General features: G+C 32.1%; 1 protein-coding gene across 1 annotated transcript in view; it reads right to left on the reverse strand.

The window, feature by feature from the left end:
- Window positions 1-26,340, reverse strand: part of LOC115889262 — a 154,101-nt gene that overhangs the window by 41,814 nt on the left and 85,947 nt on the right. The window contains exons 6-8 of the mRNA XM_030909203.1: window positions 21,990-22,202; window positions 10,934-11,084; window positions 5,661-5,832 (exon numbers count right to left, since the gene is read on the reverse strand). Coding sequence (XP_030765063.1) covers window positions 5,661-5,832; window positions 10,934-11,084; window positions 21,990-22,202 — 536 coding nt within the window. The remainder of the gene's footprint in view (window positions 1-5,660; window positions 5,833-10,933; window positions 11,085-21,989; window positions 22,203-26,340) is intronic.

The following is a 26,340-nucleotide window of genomic DNA, read 5'->3' on the forward strand; positions in this document are numbered from 1 at the left end:
CACTAGTCCGAAAAAGTAGCAAAATAAGCGTTTGGCATTTAACGTTTTATGTAAAACTGGGTAGGTATTTTTACACAAATAAAGAAGGACATTAAAGGTAAACAATACGGATATAGTACCCGTATTGTAGCACATTTTTAGACAACTTCTTTATTTTGAAGATTTTTATGGTGAAACATCAACAAAACAGAGTGTTTCAAAAACATCCTAACCTAACAGAGTGTTTCAAAAAACATATGCCATCTCTCGTGGGTAGATTCCTTACGTAAAAATAAAATTTGTTTTTCATATCAACATAGGTCCGATTCTGCTTTATTTCGTAGCTACAGGGTGTAAAAGTCTTAATATCTTTTTAATTTATTATAATTTCTTCCAAGTACTTTTAGCGTTTCGAATGAAATTTTGATGCTAAAAGTTACTATAAATGCGATATATTTTAAAGCTAAAAAAGTGTCGACATATTCACCAGGGATGTGCATATTGGTTATCACTGGAATATTTTTCTAAAAAAATCATGTACGCCACTGACTTCATTTTCTCTTGTTAGCGAAATAGTGTAAGCAGTTTAGTGCCGATTAAAAATTGTCTCTTGATATTTTGTCGATTTCGGCCTCCTTGATGAGATAAACGCAATTTTATTAATTTGCCTTGATCCAAGTCTAATGGCAACCTTTAAAAAATTTTGATATCATTAACTTGCAAAAGGTTTAAATAAGTACTCATTGAATCCCCATAAAAAAAATATGAAAAAAGTTCCTATAAACTTGTGAATGGAAATGCATAGTTATAGAGTTACAGGATGTTAAAAATTGTAAAAATTATGTTTTTTTTGTCATTATCATTACAAATTATTATTTATAAAGTTAAGAACCATTATTTTTTTATTTGAAATTGCTGTATGCTGGACTAATAGCAATAATAAAGAGGCCGAACTCGACTTTTGATTGGCATTAAACGGCCTACTCAATTTTAATATCAAAAGAAAAAAAGTCAGTGGCGAATATGTTTTTTTTTGAAAACTATTCCAATGATAATCCGTATGCACGTCCCTGATGAATTTATTGACACTTTTTTTAGCATTAAAATATGTAGCACTTATTGTAACTTTTAACCTCAAAATTTCATTAAAATCACTAAAAGTACTTGGAAGAAAATAATAATAAATCTAAAGATTATTTTTTAAGAATTTAACACCCTGTAGCTACGAAAAAAAGCAGAATCGGACCTGTGTTGATATAAAAAACAAGTCTTATTTTTACGTGAGAAGCCCCACGAGAGATGGCGCATGTTTTTTGAAACACCCTGTATAATTGATATGGTTTTGAAACAAATTGCTCGCTATTTTATGGCAAATGTTGAAGCTCTGCAAACTCTTCAAAAACTGCAAAAAACCAAGCCTTAGTCAAAGCACGTGTGTTTGGAATTTTGGATGTGGCTTAACACGACAGGATCGGGTTAAGCCTTAGGGAAGTTTCTGAAGTATAATATACAGGGTGTCCCAGAAATAAGTGCAAATATTTTAACTGGTAGCATAGTTCAACCCCAGAAACACGCCTATGATTTTTTGTGTGCGAAAATTTTAAAAATTTTTTTAGTTTTTAGTTAAAAAAACATAATTTCTTGATAATATGGCAACATAGGTATTAGATTAAATTTATAAGAAAGAGAATCTAGAAAAGATCCACAGTGGTTCTCAACATTTTAACAAAAAATCATTTTTTTGGAAATTTTCAAAGTAAAATAACTCCGTTATTTTGAACTTAATTGACAAACGATAAAGAGAAAATATGCTTCTTTTATCGAGATCTACCACCCCTTAAAATACTTACACTTATTTCTGGGACACCCTGTATATTTCCTTCGGCCACACACCCGCTTTACCCGACCCCTGAGAGTACAGTGACCCGAAAGTACAGTGTAATAGATTCTTAAGTTTTATATTTGACTGGCGATTTGAATTTAGAGTGGGTAATGTGGTAATTTATTGAATTTTCCAAGTAAAATTATTTTAAAACTTTTGTAGATTCCGTAGCTTAGTTTTCCCATTTTAACTATTTTTCTTAGAGCTTGTTTTTAATCATATATATATATATATATATATATATATATATATATATATATATATATATATATATATATATATATACCTATATATAGTACCTTCCGGTACCCAGTTGCCAGCCTTTCCTATTTTCCCAATCCCCTGGATGAAGATCCCTCTCCGACAGAGCTTTATGTACTCCTCCAATCCATGATGCTTTTGGCCTTCCGTTTTTCCTTCTTTCTGATGGTATCCATTTCAAAACTTTCTTTGGTATTCGGTCCTCACTCATTCTTTCTACATGTCCATACCATACCAACTGTCTTCTCTCTATTTCATCAATTATCGTTTGCTGAACATGCATACTTTCCCTGATCTTTTCGTTCGGTACTCTTTCCATTCTTGATATCCCCGCAGATCTTCGCCAGAAGTCCATCTCGAAAAAATATACTATTTATAGATGGAATCATAAACATATGTTTTTTCTCATATGAGATGTGTTTGGACCATAATACTAAGTTAAGGCACCCGATGACTTTTTTACCTTTCAGTATTCTTTCCTCGATCTCGCTCTCTGTTCGCCAAGTATAGTCTATCTGAGTTCCAAGGTAGGTGTATTTACTGCATGCACCTATCTCTAGATTTCCATTCAGATGTAGTGTTTCTGCTGCTTGGCCTATACATAAATATTTAGTCTTAGACGTATTTACCGACAACCCCCACTTTTCATACTCGTTAAAAAGTCTTGTTGTCATAAATTGTGGTCCTCCTTATCCTGGGCCACTACCACTTGATCATCTGTAAAGTGAAGGTTGTATAGAGTTGTTTCGTCGTTAAGTGGTATTCCCATTCCTCTGCACGATCTTCTCCATTTTTCTAAGGCTTCGTTTTTTAATCAAGGAATGAATAACCATTTCAGTGTATATTTTAGAGCTAGAGAAAATTCAAATTATAAATAAAGAAAAATATTGTGGAAAGACTCTGCCAAATAGACGGCAAAACAAGCTGGAGAAAATTACAAGCACAACGGTATTAGGATAGGAAAGCAGATAAGCCTTAGGGACGAAGCAAACCTTTGGAAATAAGTTGAAAAATTAAGCTTACAGCCAATTTATAATGTATAGAACTCGAGGAACAAAATCGAAATTGTTCCAGTAATTAGTTTTGTATTCTTGAAAATTATTCCCTAAGAAAAGTTTACATTACTTACATATAAGAATTGATAAGGTATTACAATTAATTGAGAGTTAAAAAAATGAAATATTTTTTAAAAGTAATTGTACACTGAAAAATAAAACACTAAATCACCACAATACACCAAAAACACTTTTACTTTTACATTGGACGCGCGTTTTGCTAACCGTATTATCATCATCAGCAGATGATAAAAACTCAAACTTGATTATAATGAAATCGAGTATTAATAAAGTACTAATAATTTGCTGATGATGCTAAAATGGTTAGCGAAAAGCGCGTGCAATGTAAAAGTAAAAGTGTTTTTGCTGTATTGTGGTGATTTGGTGTTTCATTTTACTGTTGTACCAAACCAAACACCCATGGTTCGAACCCCCAACTTTAAATTATGTATGTTGGCATTTGCCTGGTTCTGCATTGTTACCTGTTGAGTTTCAATTTAAAATTAAATGTTGTTTTTCTTGAATTACTTAAAATTGGCTTGTTCTAAATTCTTCAAATTTGGCATGTGTATTCAGTATAAGTAAAACTTTAAAAAAACTATTTACCACTTCACTGTAATATCAACAGGAGAGCCAATATTTGGATAGTTCAAAATTTGCATTGGATTTCCTGTTTCTAACGATGCATCGATATACATTACAATACTACAATTTACATAGATATTTGTAGTATCAAATTTAACATGGGAAGAAGCAATTTCTTATACAATCATGATAACTGAAAATTGTTTAAGTTTTCAACAATATTTGGCGCTATTATAGTAGTTGCACATTATAACGTAATTTGAAACAACTGTAATTTATATTCTTTTAGTTAAAATGTTTCAAATATATTTTAATAATAAGAGCCAAGATTTTGGACTATATGTTTTAATACAAAGAACCAAGATTCATTACCATTATTTTTAACAGTGTGGTTATTAAATATTTTGTTTACAGTCATATCTACAAAAAATTAGTAATTATAAGACTGGTCGAAATAATAATGATTGCATCATCATCATCATCATCATTTTCAGCCTATTCAGCCATTTCTAAATATGGTGTAGCCTCCCTCACATAAGGTTCCACCTCAGGTTCGGTCTTCTAGATCTCTTAATGTCTAATTAATGGTCATCATGTGGCCATCTGTTATCCGACCTTCTTGCCAGGTGTCCTGCCCATTGCTCCTTGAGGGATTTGACTCTGTGGATGATATCTATTACCTCGATCTTTTGTCGTATCCCACCCTATTCTTTTACGGTCTCTCTTGGTCATTCCCAGCATATTTCGTTCCATTAAGCGTTGTGCGACCTGCAGTTTCCTTATGATGTCCGTTTTAAGTGTCCAAGTTTTACATGCATATGTCATCACTGGTAGTACACATCGGTTGAATGTATTCTTCTCTAGATAAAGTGGCATACTAGATTTAAATATGATTGAATTTCATCCATAAGTACTCCATGCCCACTTAATTCTTCAGTTGATTTCTGGTTGTAGAGATCCCGAGCTGTGTATTAGTTGTCCCAAATATATGTATTCTTCGACTATTTCCAGTGCATATACGACTATAGAAATATTAATAATGGGTAATGGAATAATTTACTCTATTTAAAAATAATGGATTCATACGAGCATTTAGAAAATCCTTAAGGACCTTATCAACATTTGAGATGATTATGCTGATGGAATGTTGGTATTTTTTTTCAAATACTGTATTTAGATTTTCAACTTACGTCTTAGCGTTTGTGTTTAATCAGAAAATCAATATTGCTTTAGTGTATTTTTTTTAAAGCTGTTTTCTAAGAAAATGCAAGTCCCAAATAAAGCAAAATATTCCCGTGGGACCCGGAAAAATAGACTGGAACACGACAAGCCGGAGAAAATTACAAGCGAAACCGTAGTTAACGAAGAAAAACAGAAAAGCCGTAGGGATGAAGTAAACTTTAGGAAAGAAGGTAAAAAAGCAGACTCAGAGTCAATTTAAAATAAATAGAAATCCAAGGAATGTAATCGAAAAAGGCTGCAATAATATTTTTCCACCCGTAAAATTAAGAATTATATCGAAAATGTATTTAGTTTGTTGTTCTCGGAATAATATTACTGGTAAAACAATTGTGATGGATAAACTGCTTAGAGTTTTTTAATGTATTTCTAAGAAAATTAGTTTTCTTTGTATTATCTCTAAGATATTTAAAATTAAACTATATTTTATTGTCAATTTTCAAAGTAAAATAACTTGATTATTTTGAACTTATTTCAAAAATGGTAAAAAGAAAATATATTTTTTTTATCGAGATCTACCAGCCCTGAAAATATTTGCACTTATTTAAGACTAACCCTGTATATTTACATCATGGTATAACCATTTAAATTTTACTTTTTTTACAGAAGGGAAGAAACGGAAACGACTGAAAATGTTGATTAAGACATGCAACACTTACCTCAACTTCCAGTTGAAATCCGTGCAAACTTTGTACGGGTGCTGGCTGTAAAAAAGTTCCGTAAGGCGAAGTAGAAAACTCGACTAAGAGCTCGTGGCCGCTTGATACAGCCTCTGGGACTGCTTCTCCGCCTCCGCAAAATTTTAAAATGATGGCGTCTCTTGTCGTATATCTAAACATTGAAAAATTTATTAATATATTATTTAAACAAAAAATATTGAATAACTAATATACCGATCTGATCATCGAAACTACGTGGTTTGGATTTCAACGTGTAAGACAGTGATGTCGACAGCTTAACGGAAAATCAAATGTATTAAAAAGAGATAAAAGTTGGGTCGATACATTTCTTCTATGCGGTATTGCCGGATTGTGCATCAAAATTTCAAACCGAACAATAGGCGTTTATGAAAAATGATGTTGCATCGAATCTTTATTTTACCCAATTAGTTACTTATTTTACTATAGCTGTAATAGATTTTATTTACAACCACATATATGTAATACTGACATTACTGACTTTTATAAAATTTGAAAGTATCAAATTATTTACATTTCTTCCCTCTTCCATTTCACTCACTCGGTTTTTCTTATTTCTCGCCTCATTTAATTAAGCAAAATATTCTTGTAATATCTTTATTAAATACTTATCTAACATCAACAAAAATAAACAAGAAGATTAACAATAATAATTGAAGATTTTAATACATTAAGGGTTGCTGCAACGACGTCCCGTAATCCTGCTGTTAAAATAAAACAACTGATTTTTATATATAAAAACCAGATGTTATGTTTTAACAGCAGGATGACAGGACGTCGTTGCAGCCACCTTTATTTGTTGAAATTAATGGTCAAATTTGACTTATTGTACGCGTTAATCGATATTGTTAAGCGGCCACCCTCATGATGTGTTTCACTCATTGAGATTTCACTGCTGCAAAAACTTAACTCCTGACTTGTGCCAGGTCTTCTAATGTACTTCTTTGGATTAAAGCCTACATTCTGGCGTTTTAAAAAAGGGACGAGTTTGTGATATTTTGATATGTCAGTCTTTTCCCTTAATTCTAGCATTGTCCGTATTATGCTGTACGTAGCCCAAAAAGTAGATTTTTCTGCCTTGCCATGTCGCTAAAATATGCCATCAAGACTGTCTCCGAAGCAATATTCTTAGCATTTCTTTCGGCACACCATTTTTCGTATACTCGTATACTTTCAATGCTATTATTTTTTACTGCCTGCTACTTTTCTCAGGAAGTAAACTGGCTTCTGCTTTTTTGTAGCTTCTGTAAGTTCTGGTGGAGTACCAATATTAAAGTAGTCTTCATTATCAGAACTTTCCGACAATTTGGCTTTCTATGTATGTATATAAATTTGAAAACGCGAACGTGAAATTCAAAACTGCCACTTAGTTGTTTGTTTTGTTGTTGAAGGTTTGCGCCATAATAACCACTGGTACCGGTAACTATAGATATGGAAATGCCAAAACAGAAAACGACAAATTTTCGCATATTTAATTTAATTTTTCAAAATAAAATACTGTCCCTATTTTTTAATTAATAATGTGGTTGTAAATAAAATAGTATACTAACCTCGGAGGAAAGCTTTCATTATTGTCTGGAGATTTAGTTAATCTCTCGACAGTAATGAAAAACTTCCCTCCTCGGTATGTAGTATACTAATATTTAGATAGATATATTATCTTCATTTCAGTAGTACCTACACATGAAAGTTTTTAAAACAGTTAATTTTTTTCTACACACTTTTTCCTACAAACGCAAAAACCGGCAACACTGTATGCCGCTTTTTATTTTGTCTCTCTGTCAACTGGTCATTTATCTCTGTCGCATGCATAAAAATACAGATCACGCAGATGAAGTGACCAGTAGTGTATATTTTCAAAATATAGAAAGAAAAAATATAGTAATATTTCAAAAAAAGAAAGTTTATTATTATTTTTTACTTCTGACAATGTTATGGTTATGATATAAGTACAGATTATTGGTGGTATCTCGGAAAAGAATAGTAGAATTGAAAATCTAATAGCATGAACTTGTAGAGAAGGAAAGGTAGCAATAGGAATGTAAAATTTGTATTGTCATATTTCTTAGAGAAAAATAAAATAAAAATAAAATCGGGAAAATCGGCTTTTCCAAAATATCTTCGGAAGTCATCGGATATCTTTAGATATTTAAATATGACCTTGTAGGATTCAGCAAAATCCAACTTTTCTCTTAATTAACTGATCCTGTATCTTTTACAGTTTCTGAAATTTACATGCTGTTCATTCTTATCTTGGACATGCTGCATGTGTATGATATTTGAAAAATTACCATTATATTTTTATATTCAGGCAAGAATTATACGGCAAATAATAATTTTCTTTAAAATTTACCTGAAAATTAAAACTATTTTAACTCGCGCGCGAACTTTGACATATAATTAATATAATATATTAAAATTAATCTTTGGAATTCTCATTTGCCCTGGTATTAAATATTTTATATGCCTCCATAGGCACTCATAGTTATTTACGAGAGTGTAATTTATTAAATGTGAAATACAGATATTTAATCTACTTGTGGATATTTTTATTAATAATTTAAAAGCCCAGTCAACAGTTTTCTTTCACCTAGGTTACTCAAAGATTTATAAATAAATATTTTAAAATTTAATTTTTTTTGGAAATACGAGAAACAATATACCGGGACCGGGTAGTGCATCGGCGCGGCGGCGGCGGCGTTAGAAACATAAGAAATCCCATGCAAATTCTGAATAGTCCAAATATTAGTTCCCCTGTTGATTTCACAGCGAAGTCGAATGTTGAATCTTTTTCTTACAGTGCCATACTCTATACAGAGCGTCGGCTACCTCTCGCATGTAGGTACTTGTGATGTGTGTCATCAGTGTTCGAACGGCACTATTTGAGAGGCTGTACAAGACTAATATACATAAGGTGGTTTGCCATTGCCTTCCTTCAGATGGCGGCTCGCTGATCGCTCTTTTTAGACAAATAAATATTTTTGTTTTAAATAAATAAAGCGACCGCACTGGCTGTGGATCGAACCCAGTACCTATCTCTATGTAGATGGATATATTACCGCTGGAGCTACGGCCGGCCACTAATGTTGAATACACATGTCAAATTTGAACAATTTCAGACAGGCCGCTTTTAACTAATTTTAGAAAAACTGCACTTTTTAATTATCTCTTTAGTTTTAATTTAAACATTTTTTAAATTAAAACTATAGAGATAACAATGCAAAACCCGAAATTGTCAACATACCTTACATTGTGAACCCATGAGTGAATGCAATTTGCTGTCTACGTTACTATTATAGTACCTACAGTCAGTGTACTCGATATGCATTTTTGAAATTTAAAACTCGTTCACATTGGATTAAGGCTTTTAAGGTTTAGGAAATAGAACTTGATATTGACAAAATTATAAGTTAACAACTTAAGGTATGATGGTATTTGCTTGGTTTTGCATTGTTACCTGTTCAGTTTTAATTTAAAAATAGATGCAGTTTTTCTTAAGTTAGTTAAAAACGACTTGTCCGGAATTGTACAAATTTGACGTGTGTTTCCAGCCATACCCAGACTTTTAAAAAAACTATTTACGACTTCGCTGTAAAATCAATAGGGGAGCCAATATTTGGACAATTCCAAATTTACATTCAATACGTTTAAACTAATAAAAGTGCGCAAAAACAAATAGCCGAAGGAAAGTTGTATTTTTCGATAGCTATAATCGCCCTTTCCGTTTATTTAGTTCAATAAATAAATTGTGTGCTTCTTTAACATTTTAAAACAATAAAAAATATTACGTTAATTAAAATTCTATGAATAACAATCCATCAAAGAATGAAAACGAAATGATATTACCATAGAAACGCGTTTAGATTTTTAGGACTTAAATCAACTAAATTTTCTTGTTTTTCTTAATTTTCTCTAAAATTGTATGGAAATTTGGAAAAGTATAAACGGGATTAACCATTTTAGAACAAGCAAAAATTTTTTATGAAGAATGCATTTTTCTCAAAATCTCAATAATAAAAAAGTTTTTCCTCTTGTACAGACAATCCGGGGACATACTTTAGATACATCCTAAGATTCATATTAGTAAAAAACATTGAGATGAACCGCCTATTTAAAAATAGACATATTTCTTTAAATCTAAAATATTCAGTTTTAAGACACTCTGTATACATAAAAAAAATTATTGATTTTTATAATATTATTCGAAAAAGTAGGGAGAGGGAAATCAGGCGACGACCAGAGATAATAGTTGTAAGGGGATTAGCTTTTAGACTACCATTCGAGACGCATTGCTGTTAATTTGGTTCTTGAGTTTTGTGACAAAGAATGTTAGTAAAGGTAAAGTAAATAGTTTCTCATTATTTAACTAATGTTTTAGTTAACATTAGCATATATTTTATTTTTCTGTAATAAAGTTTTTCCTTGTTTATTTCATCTGAGAATTATATCATATAAGATGTGTATGTATTTAATGGAATCTATTTATGCTTTTAAATAATTTCAATTTTAAAGTAATCTAAATACAATCGTTTCCTGTCCAGTCGTGCCGATGTTTTTGGTTCAGTGTGACAATAAGGGCCTTGTTGAATGTACTAATATTTTTCGACCGTGACTGGGCGAATATCTTAGCTCGCAGAGGGCAACTAAAAGTAATAAATATAATATTAAGATATTTACACCAAACATTCAACTTTAGCTTCGAGATCCGAAACCAGGACCTTAGTACCTGCAGGCGGCGACCTGCTAACTAACCAAACACTCTTCAGTTTTGAATGATATAAATGTGGCATGTTTTGAATGTATAAAACTACAAACCTTGGTATGAGGACAGCTTCTATATTATTATTATTTCTCTTTTATTAAAGTTAAGGACAGCATAGTTAGAGTCTCTGGAATAGTGATCATGGTTTTCTCTGCCGTGCTCTTTTACATGTGAATTCCAGGCAGAGTACGGCACTCCTTTCATTTCATTTAATAAAATAAGTAGGGCTATTTACAGATTTAGCGTTTTATTTACATAACCTATTCTCCTTAGATTTCCCAAAATATTGCTTCTGTCGAAGCGCATCCGAGGTAATCACAATAAAAAAAAATATTTAACACAACGTAGGTTCCTTTCTTTCATTTAAATTTCTTGTTATACAGTTGACCAAAATATTACCTCTTCAACTTTGTTGACGAATTTGGGTTGTTACACTACAACATTTTGAGCTACGACATAGAAAACAACATACCCATCGTAGACAGTAACGTAATCTTGAACGTCGTCGCATTCGTTCCAGACTTTCAGCTCCTTGGGAGTAGCCGTGCCGTACAACATCGACTGACTCCTTATTGACACGAGCTGTCCCTTGGGCTGACGCACCGTTATTAGAGCGTGTTTTCCTACAATAGAAAAAACAACTTTATTGCAATAATACGTTACTCTGTCCTGCTCCAGTCAAAACATGTCGTCGTTCAGCTCGTCCTAAAGGTTTATTTTGCGAAAGGGAGGTAAACTCGGAATAGCGTGGAATCCTGCTTATTTTAGACGGAACAAGCCTAGTGTTTCTGTGTGTGTGTGTATTCTGCATGTGAGATGAAATTTATAGTATAGAGAGGCGTGCCTTAGTAATACAGAACTTTCAAAAATATATATTTTCATTTTTTTTTTAATTTTTAAGGTGCCATTACTCTTTAACATGCATTGTTTATATGGCCGGTAGAAATGCCTTACAACTACAACTAAAATATTTAATAACAGTAATCTAAATAGATACCATACCGGGTGCGTATCAAAAGTTATAGGGCTCAGCCCTATAACTTTTTTTATTTTTTCAGATAAAAAAAAAAAGATTTGGTATGACAGTATATGACATGAATTAGGATTGATTGACGTATTCAATAGTTTTTGGTCACTTCCTGTTTCACCGGAAATCATTATAAATTTTGATTTTTAATTGGCACACTTGGTATTTTTTTATTTTATTCGATAGAAAATGACATTCTGAATAGAATGACAGATCATATGGCAACTGTTGACATTCTCGCTTAATAAAAATTCGTATTTTAAATTTCAATCTAGAGTGCCATGGCTATGTTAAAAACACTCATTTTTTGATCAAGGAGTCTTGGAAAAATAGATTTGACCGTCTAATATTTTTAGTGTCTTGTCCTAGCCTGTTAAAAGACGTTCAAATCGTAAGTATTTTTAACCATATCTCAATTTTTTTAAATGGAACGAGGGTGGCTCATTAGCATATTTGGAAAAAGCATTTTTTTGCGAATAATTTGATACCACACACATGATATTTCGAGTCAAATTTTCGTAAAAATATCAAGTTGACATATGATATGTCATTCTATTCAGAGTGTTATTTTCTATCGAATAAAGTAAAAAAATAAAGAGGGTGCCATTTAAAATTCAAAAGTTGTAGTCATTTCCGGTGAAATAGGAAGTGACCGAAAACAACTGAATACGTCAATCAATCCTAATTTATGTCATATAGTAACATACCAAATTTGGATTATTTAACTGAAAAAATAAAAAAAAAATTATAGGGGTGAGCCACTTTGGAGACGCACACGGTACAATTGAAAAAAAACGGCGTTTAGTATAGTTATGGTGCCAAGAACTGACATAAACTAACTAATATAATTATGGTGCAGTCAAACATTGTTCTTTTTAGAACCTTTTTTAGTGCGAAGTGTTCAAGATGGCTCAATAGCCGTAAACTACTCATCGCAACTTTATTAGAATATTTTGAACGGGAAAGCGGTAGTAATGGCCCTTTATTTATGTCCCCAAGTGCTGTTAAGAAGGCGATTTTTGTTGATATAAGTAATACCTTTTTTATATTTATAATTACGTTATTTTTGTTTCCTAAAATATTTTGATTAAAAGATAATATGGAAAAGTGGACAATGCTGTGCCGGATTGTCGCATATTTGTAAACAACGTCCATGATCGCGATTCGGTTCTAGGCCAAACGATGCCGCGTAAACAGCATATGATATCGCAAATCGGTCTAGTAAATAGCATACGTGATTCCAAATTTTAACTGCCACTTAACTGCTCTTATAAACAACAGACAATATCGCGAAATTTGTTGAATTGTTGCTCGTAATCAGCATTCAAGATCGCAAAATTTGCAAGTGCAAGATGTCTACCAAACACTATAGTACTAAATAATATTGTGCAAAAAAAATAATTTGCCCCCAAACCACGAGTATACCGGGTGTTGCATCGTCGGACGGGACATAGGAAATCCCATGTAAATTTTAATGGGGTCAATTATTGACTTCCCTAATTATTTTGAAAACTCATTCCTACATCGGAAATCTTAAAGATGTATTTATAAATACAAATTAATATGAATTAAAGTAAAATAAAGTAATCAATTACAAGGTTAATTATAGTATTATTACAATATTCAATAACTTATTAATTTAGGTACTATGTTAGAACTTTAGGATTTAAGAAGATGTTCAAATATTCCTCCATCGACTGCTAGACAATAACCCAGGCGATCATAAAATTCTCTTCTTACATTAACTAGTTGGTAAACTGAAATTCTATTGCATTCGGCAGAAATAGCATTTTTTTAACTCTTTTTGATTTGGGCATTTTTTATCCTTGTATATCCTGTTTTTTAAATGGCCCCAGACAAAGAAATCATTTGGCGAAATATCAGGAGACCTTGCTGGCCAATTTACTGTATGATTTAGACCAATAACGTTTCCGTTAAAACTATTGTTTAAATATTCTCGAACAGCCAGGGTACTATGTGCCGGGCAGTCATCCATTTGGTACCAAACTTCCTGATTTTCCCTAGCGGCATCATGTAAAGCAGGCAAAATATGAGTTTAGTTCCAAATAATATTCTGCATTTAAATTTCGCGTAAGAAATAATGGCCCGATAATATTGTGTCCGAATGTCCCTGCCCAAACATTTACTTTCTCTGGATATTGCGTCCTTGTTTCGACAAACCTGTGTTGGTTTTCTTTGTTCTAATATCGATAATTTTGAACATTGGGTTCATTATTTAAGGTAAACGTGCATTCATCAATGAAACATATGTTTTTTAAAAATTCCCTATCCGTGTTTGCTCTTTCCATCATATCAAAGCAAAACGCCTGCCGCCGTATTTCGTCCCCATCTCGTAGCTCTTGGTGCTTTTCATATTTGAAGGAATAGTATTCATGTCGTTTCAAAATTCGAAACGCTGTAGTGTGATCTATTCCTATTTCATCCTCAAGTTCCCTTGTGCTTCTCTTCCACGCACAATAAAACTTCCAAGTCAGTATCATTTCTTGCATCTTCTCTTTGTTCCTGCCTTGCTTCACATCTGCAGTTATTTATTAGGGTACCTTTGGTCTCAAATCTCTGGATATTCCTTGCGATTGTAGATTTTCCAGGTATCGGTCTATTCGGATACAGAACAGCAAACATGTCCGCAGGGCCGTATCTAGACCAAAATTTCGGCTAGGAAAAAAGCATAATAAAAAAATCGCTTTGGGCTACACTCAAATCTTAATTGGAAATAAAATTTTAAAAAAGTAACAGGTAAAGATTATTAATCTTAAAGGATAAACTGGTCTTTTCCCTGGAAAAACGATTGACTACCTCTTCGATATCGATATTTATTTCTCTATGTACGCATAATAGAGTTACGTAGGAAGTCCTTCAATCAAATACGTTTAAATTAAAATATACGACGGCCTCCCCATAAGAGCAATGAGAGGATTTACGTCCCAGTATTGAAGGACAGAAAATCGAGTCTGAATGGTTCAGGACATAAGTTCATCCTTGTTTAGTCAAACCTCCTACAACACATATAGGATAGACTTATGTAGGAAATGCATTGAAATTCTATAGCCATCCTTCAATATCGGGACAGGAATTTAAGCGGTACCCTCCGTATATTTTATTTAAACGTATTTGCCTTCAATCGTCTTATGCCGCAACCGCACATGCGGCATTTAGCGAACTCCGAGCGCTCGTCAACTACCGAAAGCTCGTGATCGGACTTCGCCTTTCCATCCATACATGCGGGCTCTGATAGCAACAACATAGAGACGATCGCTCGTTCTCGTCGCTGAACTCCGACTTCCTCATCCATTCACATAGGAAATTGGCGAAGCCCCGATCGGAGATCGCCGAATACCGCATGTGCGATTGCGGCATTAGGGTTGAAAAAGGCCTTTCTGGTGTAGCTGTTGACACTGGTAGAGTTGCGAAGATCATTAATAAAATGTATATATTTGGAAATATACACTGGTTACACTCCGATTATCGTTTCGATGGCGTTTTTAGGTCGGTCGACTGCAGGTAGCGGCTTCCATTTTTGCTGCCAGTCTAGTTCTGCCGCTAAAGTGTCATAGTCCAAGAATTCTTTGTCTAATAGCAGATCAATAACAAACGTTAATCACGTTAATGACCAGCAAAACACACAACATTCAAAATCTTGTCCTTGTCAAACTTTTGCTGTTTTAAACACTTGAATATTGAAAGTCGAAAATGACATTTGCTTTCAAAGTGAAAAAGTGAGGTTAGGGTGTATAATGTATATTCATCAATGACTAAAGAATACAAGGACAAATAGCACCCGAGACCAAACTGTGACCATTCTTCCAAACAGTGCCATATTCTTCCAACTTCCAACAAATATTTTACTTAACATTGCCGCTTGAAGGGATATTTATATTTTTGATATTATATGTTTTCACTACGCCTATGGTGTATCGGGTGGTATCATACTAATTAATTACGAAAAATACGTATTAAAATGCTGACAAAAAGTACATAACTAGTATCGACGTATAGTACATATCAAGTACATATAATATCAGAAAAATAATTATCGAATTCAATAAAAAAAAACGCTAAAAAGGTGTAGGGGACTGTTTATTTCCCTATAAAACGTAACTCCTGGCTCTTTCTTATCATTGCGCCTTTTACACTTGAAAGCTGAACAAATTACCATTGTAATAAAGTTTATACAAAGTTCACCACACACAACCAACTATTAAAAATCGCTAAAATTGTCGCTGATGATGTCGTTATGTCTAAAAAGTTGGCGTATAAGGTCACAAATTCTGCTACAGCCCGTATATGGGCGTTACATGTCCTTGTATTCTTTAGTCATTGATATTCATCCATCTTCTTCTTCTTCTTTTTTTCCCCCTTACTTACTTACTTGATGATCATTACTTTTTAAAAATTTTCGGCCATAATTTCGGGGGGGGTTTGAACCCCCAAAACACCCCCCCAGATACGGCCCTGCATGTCCGACACCTTTTGATAACTATTTCCTTGATAATACCATTTAATCGTCAATACTTTTTCTTCGGTAGTGTAATTCATGGCTAATATTTTCGATGTAGGTATGAGTTTTTAACAATAATAATAAAGCACTAAATAGATAAATTTCTGAAATGACAGCTTCATTTGACAGTTATCTTTTACCTTGACTGGTGCTCATAAGTAAATATAGGGCCATAAGAAAGGAGAAATATTTAAAAAGAAATCGGCGATAACTCGTAAACGGGCTGATCAAAAATATCTAAAGTTATTCTTTTGAAATGTGGGTTTTAATGCGCTTCAATAAACCTAAATAGAATTATTCTCTAAAATAATTAGGAAAGCCAATAATTGACCCCATTAAAATTTACATGGGATTTCCTATGTCCCGCTCGACGATGCAACACCCGGTATAAGTTAAAAGGTAAAGAAATTATTAGAACACGTTTCGTTAAAAAGAAAGAAATTGAGCAAAGTTACAGAAATTAACAAGAGTATTTACTCAAAACAAATTAACTTTAAAAAAAACAGATTATAAATCGAAACCAAAAAATTTGCTGAAATAAGTAAAGTTAGAGACTGTTTTACACATAGAGTTTTACATTTCCTGGACATTTTACCAGCTTTACTTCGAAAATTTAAAATAGAAACTACACTTTGTGTAGTTTCTTTGCGGGTAAAATTTGACTTTTTCTATTCCAAGAAGATCAAGAAGATTGTAAGTTAGTTCCTTCTTGAATATTTTTTATAGTTAAGGACACATCTTTTTTTAAGAAAAATTAGGTATTAGAAATTTATATTGAGTTCTATGGGAAATATATATGAAATGAATATTGGAAAATATATTATATCTCTATTTTGTTTTAACTAATTTGCATACGTATGTAAGTTGGATGAAAATAAAATAGTGTCATCTGGGAATCTATTTTCCGTTGATTTCTCGACACGATTTTAGGTTTTACTTTATAGTCCTCTATAATAATCGATTTTTTTATGAATCAACAGCACGTCAACGTGTATTTTTTCGTACGATCAACAAAGTTAAGCAGCAATATGTGTGGTTGTTATTGCTGCTTGAAAAAAAAAACTTTTTTTATTTTTAGCCCGTTTAATTTGTGTAGACAAACAAAATTTGCGATCCTGAATGCTGATTACGAGCAACCCATTAAAAAATTTCGCGATATCGTCAGGTGTTAAGGCAGTTAAAATTTAGAATCACGGATGCTATTTACCAGACCGATTTGCGATATCGTATGCTGTTTACGCGGTATTAGTGATGGGTTGTTATTTAACTATCTGTTATTTTATAACAATTATTTATAAATAACATAACGTAACCGTTACTACTTCTAAAAATAACAGATATAAAATAACGACACGTAGAGATCGGCCGCTCGTGAAACGAAAAACGAAGTCGGCGCTCTGCACCGCCACGAAATTTTATGCTGTTCCAAGCAATTCCAAAAAACAACTAGTATGGATGGAAAACATGTTATTTCATCAACCATCGATACAGGCGGCGAGACAACGGACAACGGAATGGGGAATGCGCTACGACGAACGTAGCTGACCGACGACGGTCGATACCGTCGATGGTCGTGTTGGGTTTGCAACAGATTAAAAATAATAGGATATAAAAGAAGCAGATTTTTTGAAACAGTTGCGGGCATAACGCCTGGCGGTCGATATAACAGGAGTGGGAAAGGAACGCTGCTGCATCGGTCGATTGTCGATGGAGGCTTGCAACGGGTTGGAGAAGCAGTCATTTTAGATACGTTGTTTTTCAACCTGTTACAAGCATAACAGGGCGGCGGTCGAGATAATAGGAGTGGGAAAGGAACGCTGCTGCATCGGTCGATTGTCGATGGAGGTTCGAAACAGGTTGGAGAATAACGCATCAGTTGTTTTAGATATATTGTTTTTCAACCTGTTACGAGCATAACCGGCGGAGGTCGAGATATTATGGCGCTGTATATTTCAGTACTTACTTATTAAGTTTCAATATTTAGGTATTTATTTATTCTGAAAAATTTTCAGAATATTTTAAGATTTTTTAAAAATGTATACAGGGTGTTTTGAAAAATCTGGTCATTGATTAATCACGATCCTGCTTAAAGCACTTGACGTAAAAAGCTGATTTTTGGAAAACGGATTGACTTTAGGGTGTAGAGATTCGATAAGAAGGGATTTTTCGAAACTCTAAGGGGGTGAAACTACCCTCAAATATTAGAATATTTTTTATTTAAAAACCGGTGAGTTTTTCGGAAATACTCTTAAAACACGTATATTTTATTATGTTGTTTTACATAATTTAAGATTGTTTAAAAATATATACAGGGTGTTTCATAAAATATGACCTTTGAGTGATCACTATTCTGCTTAAACTGCTAGAAGTTAAAAGCTGATTTTTGGCAAACGGATTGACTATGGGGTTGAGGTTCGATAAGGAGGGGTTTCTCGAATCTCAAATTCCAACACGGTGAAAACGCCCCTCAAATATTACAATATTTGTTATTTAAAAAACGGTTAGTCTTTCGGGAAAACGCCTGGACACGCATAATTTATTTTGTTTTTTTACATATTTTGAAATTTTTAAAAAATCATACAGGGTATTCCAAAAAGTTGAGTAATTGATTAACCAAGATTCTGCTTAAACTACTCGACGTTTAAAGCTTATTTTTGGCAAATGTGAGAAAATTTTATCCAGTTTGTATGTTAATGGAAATGCTTGTTTTGCTTTATCATCACCATTAGTAATTATTAATTCGACGCGAACGAAGTCGCGGGTACATGCTAGTTTAAGTGTAAAATTAATTCGAACTCTAGTGTGTAGTTGGTTTACTTATGAAGAATATACTACACATTTTCTTATATTGCTATTTTGTGACCGCAAATGGTAACTAAGAGCTTGTAACGTGCCAAAATTTCACTAAACTATTTTATTTCTTTTCTTTAATAATTTAACGCTAATTGATATTATTATTAGTCTGAAATATCGATCAGTTCAATTCAGTAAACCAAGAATAAATAAATCGTACTTACATGTTAACAAAAGTAATTATTCCATCCTTATTTTTAACTAAACATATTTCACACTTAATAACATTTTTTTGCAGCACAAAACTAGTTTGATTTAATACAATTTAATATTTATTTTAGCCGAAATAGATAAAATAATTCTTTCCGCCGTTAATTCTGTTTATATACTAAATACGTAGGTTAGAAATTTTTGAATTGAACTGTCAAATATTTATTTATATTTTTATTAACATTAACTATTAGGCAACCCAAAATATACTTTAATAAATTGATTATATATTTTTGTATTTTATTTAATCAACAGTAATTATTGAGCCTATTGTCACTTAGTTAAACTCATTAAATTTATGTTGCTCTATTTTAATTTTTAGGTAGAATTTTCTAAGCATAATTGTCTTAAAAATATCGTATCGATCCGGCAAGTGAGTCATGCGCAATATCTCTAGATTGTTGTTATTTATTAATTTTTGAATGTTTTGATAAGCAAATTTCTATATAACTTTCATTAATCTCGTTAACTTTATTTATTCTATTAATTATATAAATTATTGATATTAACTTTATTTTCCTTTAATATATAACTTTTTCTTCATGTCTTTATTCAGCTCATGGTTGGCAATCCATATTTTATCAAGGGCTCGTGTTTTTATCTGGCTATTTCTTTGTTGCAAAAAAGGTTTTCGTTTTTCTTGGAACTACCTTGGTTTGGTCACTTTATGTTCAGCTAGTGTGAGGTACAGAGGCCTCTCGGTCATTTTTGTCAAGTTTTTGATTTTTACCCTTGTGGGGATTTTCGAGTGTGCCTCAAAAATTACTGCAGCATCCTATCTTACCTTTTGTTTTTTTGGACGGTGCTACGGTTTACCGGTGACGGGATTTTCACCTCAAAAAGCTGACGTGGGTCAACCAAGCAGCCCGCCTTTTTTTTTATTGAGCACCCCATTCCATCCAGGGGAAGAAATAATATTAATCACCTGAGGATTCGTAGAAAACCCTGAGTTAGCAGGTAAAGCCTATTTTTTTAAATTAATACATTTCTTTCCACTTTTTTTTTTTCTTCTTTAAAAAAACTATCTTTTTTATGGTATCTCGTACTATGGAGAAACTATAATATTATTTCTCCGTAGGGTTTTTTCGTCGGAGCCGAAGAGTTTTTTGTCTGGACCGAAGAAGTTTTTTGTCTGGGCCGAAGAAGTTTTTCTTCTGTGTTGAAGACTCTCTCTGAGCCAGTTTTTTTGTTGGAGCAGTTTTTTCGCTGTATCCATTTTACTTTTCTGGAGGAGTTGACAGTCGACGGTTGACAGTTGACAGCCGACGGTGTCTGCCCAAGATTGATTTGATTTAGAAGATTTTCAACTATTTGGTATCGTACAATTCAATTTTTATTTTTTTCCTATCTTACGATTTGAATTTCATTGGTGCGTACGAATACAGAACGTAGATAATTTTTTAACATTATAATTTAATTAGAATAAATTTTCACATACTTAATTCTGTTGATAAAATAATATTTCATTTTTTTTTCCTTTAATTTTTTTTTGTAAATTTAATACAGCTGACACAGTTTCTTTTTGTCTCTATTTAAAATTTAAATCTATTCATTTTTTTTATCGATATCTAAATTTCTTGAACTGATGAATTCATAATTATTAGTTGATTATTTTGATTTATTTATTTAATAATTATATTATTAATTATTATTATTAGTGAATTGGTTTAGTATTATTTATTTGATTTATTAATTTGTTGATTAATTTGATATCTTAGCTGAATTTAGTTGCGCTGATATATACATATATATTTTATTTTGTAAATCTTACGTGATCACGAAAGGTACCTAGGTATTTACGTAATTTTGTTACTTGCGTATTGTGAGATATATTTTTCTTGGTGCACAATTTTTTTTATTGATTTATTTAATTTACTATTTGCTATTTGGTATTTTCTATTTACTGTTTCCTATATTTTCCTTTTATATTTCAATAGAGGGTACTGAAACTAATCAGTTTGCATTATTTTTTATATTCCTTTGGCCCTATGTCTACATAATTCTCTAAGATCTTGACTTTTTTTGTTTATTTATTTACTTTTTTTTATTTATGTATTTGTGGAACTTGTAAGGCCCTAAATACACCTTGGGGGATTTCTGACTTTTTTTTTCCGTCTAAAGTCAGTGGCGCTCTTAACCCGCCCCTACTCTCCGAATTTTCTGAGCTAGGGCATAAATTTGTTCACGACTAGACCCCTGCAAATTCCATAAATATTTATTTTTCTTAATCGCTAACTTAATAATATTTTTTTTTCCTTCGTATTTCTTTTACTTCTTTTCTAAATTTTTTTTCCTTTTTTTTTAATTTAAAAGAGCCGAGCTAAGGCCAAAACGCGTGACAAGCTTCTCGCCCGTCGAGTGAGATGCACCCTGTACACTGCTACGCAATTTAGAATCTACGCGGATCGAGGGGTAGGGCGTAGGTAGATCGGAATATATAGGTATAGACGAGTGGCGGAATTTTGGCTTCTTTTTATATCGCAATTTATAAACAGCGCTTATTTGTAAACAACCACCGTTTTTAGAGAGGTATTTTAGATAACAATCGATATTTAGAAATGTTTTGACACCCTGGAAATACCGAGCACGTCATTGTTGCAACTTGCAACTGCGTTAATACGCTTGGCGGTGACCGGCGGTGACCTCTTTCAGATATTTAGCAGTAAAATAAAGAAACCTGTTATTTTTAAGCTGTTATTTTAAGCTGTTTTTTATAAATAACTATAACGTTTCAACTGTTATCTAAAAATATCGCGGTATCGTTCGACCTATATAGAACCGAATCGCGATCATGGCCGTCGTTTACAAATATGCGTGCTGGTCAAACTTAATCACGTGACTGAAAGTTTATTTAATATAAACTATAGGTAATTGATATTTAATTTTATGTTTATTATTAAGTAAATTGTATAAGATTACCTGGTGGTATCTCGTGTTGTCTTACGGCATAATAACAAGTTAGATTCCTGGGGTATATTCCAGGATAATTGGGTGATTGAAGACGGCAGTGTTTTTTATCACAGTCGCTGAATATTCGTGAACAATATGTCCCTGCAATGAGCTCGCCCAGGTAGTAGTCCGGTTCTGGTACAGGGGTGGGAATGGTAAAATTGTAATGTGGTAGAGATAAACCTGAAATTGAGAAAACTTAATTAAGCATTGTATATTTGCACTTTGTAGTTTGTGCTTATTTTGTAGCTATCGTGTGACATAAATGTGATCTATTTTCTCAGAACAGTGAGTGGGTTAGTGGATGAAACTAAAAATTGGCTTTTAGTAATCATTAAATATTTTTATTATAAATTTTAGAAATATTAATATTTGGATAAGTGATTGTAAATTTGGATGTATTTATTAAAAATTCATATTATTAAATATTTTTTTTACCTCAAATAATTTTAGTAGTAGGTGCGTACGAATATGTGCTCATCAAAGTAAAGTTTACGTGAATAAGCGTTAACAGTTGCCTACATCATTTTTTATATTTTCGTTACAAATATGGATAATAATAAATGAAAATATTTCATTGTTTATTATATCATATTTGCACATACATTTTTACAAAACATAAAACAAATTAAAAACGAAAAACTGTAAATTTTATAATAAAGTCCTAATAATGCGTTTATACGGTTAATAACTATGTTATTAACAAAATTAAACAGTATTCACAGGTATTAAATATAATTCGTTGTGCGTAAAGAAAAAAATAATCATAAATGCAGAATAACTAATGCTTTATTAAAGACTAAAAGTGGTAATTAACATTAATAATTAATTTCTAACTAGTTTTTACCAATAAATTTATTCTGACGCTTGTTAAATGAAAAATAAAGTACGTGACGGTAATAAACAGATGTTGATTATTATTTTGTCATTTAGAATCCATTAAATGAAATTTTAAAAGGCACGACCTATTTATTTACGTAACATAACTTTTATAAATGTTACAAGAAGAAACAAGTATCAGTACTACTGATTGTTAGTCTTATTGAAATAGATGAATTATTTCAAAGAAGGGGATTCAATCATACTTTTATTAGAAGTGTCTTTAAAATTGATTCATATTAAGGCGGTCTCTCATGACTCGTGTACTTGTACAAGCATTGGTTATTGGCATATACCATGTCGGTCATGGTATGTCAGGTCATGTCGTGTGAGCGGTTTCCTTGTACAATTACTTGTCACTCGTCTGAGCTTGTTACAAAAAATGTTGCTTACAAAGATAGTATACTTGCCAAGTACGCAAATATTGGCGTGCTTGCCAAGTACAGGAGTCGTGAGAATCCGCCTTAATGGATAGATCTCGGGATAGTTACACAATTTGGTATAACATATATTTATCCTAATTAGTTGTAGAAATAGAAAACACAACCTATTTATAATCAGCTTACCGACTTTCGATTTGCACGGAAATCTTTGTACCTATACATAATTCACTTATCTTATTTTATATAACCAGTTAGATTGGGAGCTACATTGAAGCTACGTACATGGAAACACGATCGGGACTAGTGCTCTAACTGCAAGCTTCTCTACGATAAAATAGGCGTAGCAGGTGATGCGCTAATATTAAAAAACAAGCGAAGATGACCAGCTCGTACTTAATTAGCTGTGGCCGATAAGAACAGGTTTAACCCAAGGCCACACAGAAAGCATTTTTTGCGTTTTTAGCGTGAAGCGTCTTTAGCGACTAAAACAAAATAACAGGGTTATATAGGAGTGACCACACCAAAAGCGTGTAGCGTTCGGTGTGTCTCGCAAAAAACGCAAATGAAAACAAATCAGTTTGTTTTCTGTAGCGTCTTTAGCGTTTTCTAAGATCAGGCCCCGTCATAAGCGGACGTTATCTATACTAATATATAAAATCCTTAAGTGACTGACTCTACAACATAAAAAAATTATACACATATAAACTAAAATTCGTAAAATAAATGGCAAATAATAATTATTATTTTTACACACACCACTGGCACTAGCAGTAGATTGTGTTTGTCTCCGAATATATGCCCCGGCCCGTCCACAATTCAATCCCACCATCTTTTATCTTCGTCTCTTCAACGCTAACGGCGCCGATCTCGCCTATCTCTTTCTCACAGGATTGATTGTTGGACGGTCCGGGAATCCACGAGCTTGCGATGTTACTAATTGACATCTTGATAGAAACTGTAGACCTGCCGCGTCTTTTGCATGTTTTTAATGGACACAAATCGAAAAAGGCGCTTAAAACGTTAAAATCGCAAAAAGCGCTTGAGACGCAAAAAACGCAAAACGCTAAAAACGCTTTCTGTGTGGCCGTGGGCTAAGAGATGAAATAAATAAAATTCGGGTGCAAAAAATATAGATTATCGCAGAAGATTGAGTAATAACTCAGGATATTGGGGCAATTGTTATTTTTTGGCCCTTCGCGATGACGGAAAATCCACTACTTTTTTAGTTTTTGCCAAATTGTTATGATTAGGTTTCCTATCTTAGCTATGATATATAGTTTTAGTTTTAGTAGTTAGCAATGAAAATGGGAATGTTACGTCTGTTATATGTTGGTTCTTATATATTTGTATTTGTGTATTTTTACTTATTATATATTATATTTATATTATGATTATTTATTAGATAATCCGACATGCAGGTCATAATTTCTGAAATACTTTTAAACTCTGATTATACAGGGTCACAGGTCACAGATATAATTTGCATCATTATTTATTTATTAATATAGCTGAATATTGTTTTTATTAGTTATTTTTTGCTTTTACTTCTTTAAATTTCTCATTTAAAGAAATAAAACGCTTACAAATTTTATAAAACTTTAGCTCATAGAAAGTTTTGTTTAAAGAATCGTAAATTTCACGAAAAAGTAGCCAATATTCGCAAAATCCTTCGTTTCTTTTCAGCAGTAGTGGATATATTTGGTAAGGACATGGCAAAAATGAGATAGACTGTAGAATGAAGAACACATGTTTTCAATACTAAGATAACTTGATGTTTTTTTTAATCTATGTACTTTTGTATGAGGTATATGTTGGAAAATTAAGCATATTTTTAAATAAAATATTATTAGATTAAAAAACTAAATTAATATTTTATATTAAATATCCAGATTTAATTTAAACAACCGGATTTTTGCTGTTCAGAAAATTTGTTTATAAAAATATAATTATTTGGATTTCAAAAGTTAAACAAGAGCGTTAAATCTTATAATTTTAAGCTTAAAAATAATTTACAGAAGGTATGTACATATATATTTTTTCCATTAATATAAAAAGCAATATAAAATAAGTACTATGGCTTAATCCATTAAAAAAATCTTCAAATTCGTTTCTGTGTGTTTTTATCTCCGTATAGCTAAGGGAAAAGCCCCTACGAGAAGATTTTCGTGGTCGAAGAACCTTCTACAAAAAGGCTTATTTATTTAAGTTTTTCGTCTGAACAAACTGTACGTCTCGGGAATCCTTTTTGTATCCTTTTTCTTGTTCCGACTGTTTTTATAGGATTAGGAAAAGCCGCTCCAAGGATAATAGGTGAAATATTGCTGCTGCAATTTGAAAATACAATAAAATAAAATATATTTTGACATAGTATATAATATTTTTATAGTAAAAATTAACAGTACCGATGAGTAAACAGTTTTTTTACATAATCTGTTCATTAAAAGTTTTTCAGTATCTCTTTTAGATATATTTCTGAATGTATTCACTCAGGGATATTCGGAGGTAGTTTTCTTTTTGAAATATTTCCAAATTTGTCACTACCACTCATAAAGCGAAGATCATAAAACATAAATAATATAATATTAATACTTTTTATTTTATCCCCTATTCATAGAGGTTTTCTAACACAACTACACAATTTAAGAAATATTTGGAAATTATTCTTTTTTTGGCAACATTTCAGTATGATTTTAGACTTCTCTGTCATAATATAAAATAAATAAACTAGTATATCTCTGTAAAATATTAAATTTTAATTAATTATATTCAATAAATTTTGTGTATTTATTAATTTAATATATAGGTTTCAACAAACAATATCTCTGTATTATACTTAATATGGTTAATTGATTAGAATATTTAATACTGATATGGTTCAATTACAATTTCGTAATTTATGTGTATGTCCAGTATTAGTTCATTAGTTGTCATTATATCTTGATTTGAGTATAAAATATAATTTAGTTTTATTTTTTTTTCAACAAATTTTTCAACACCTTTTAATTTTTTAGCTATAACTTGGAAATAAAAACAAAATAAAATGTATTTATGAGTTGAAA

The sequence above is a fragment of the Sitophilus oryzae genome, unplaced genomic scaffold (assembly GCF_002938485.1).
Source record: "Sitophilus oryzae breed Bouriz unplaced genomic scaffold, Soryzae_2.0 scaffold_813_pilon_pilon, whole genome shotgun sequence".
Classification (NCBI taxonomy): domain Eukaryota; kingdom Metazoa; phylum Arthropoda; class Insecta; order Coleoptera; family Curculionidae; genus Sitophilus; species Sitophilus oryzae.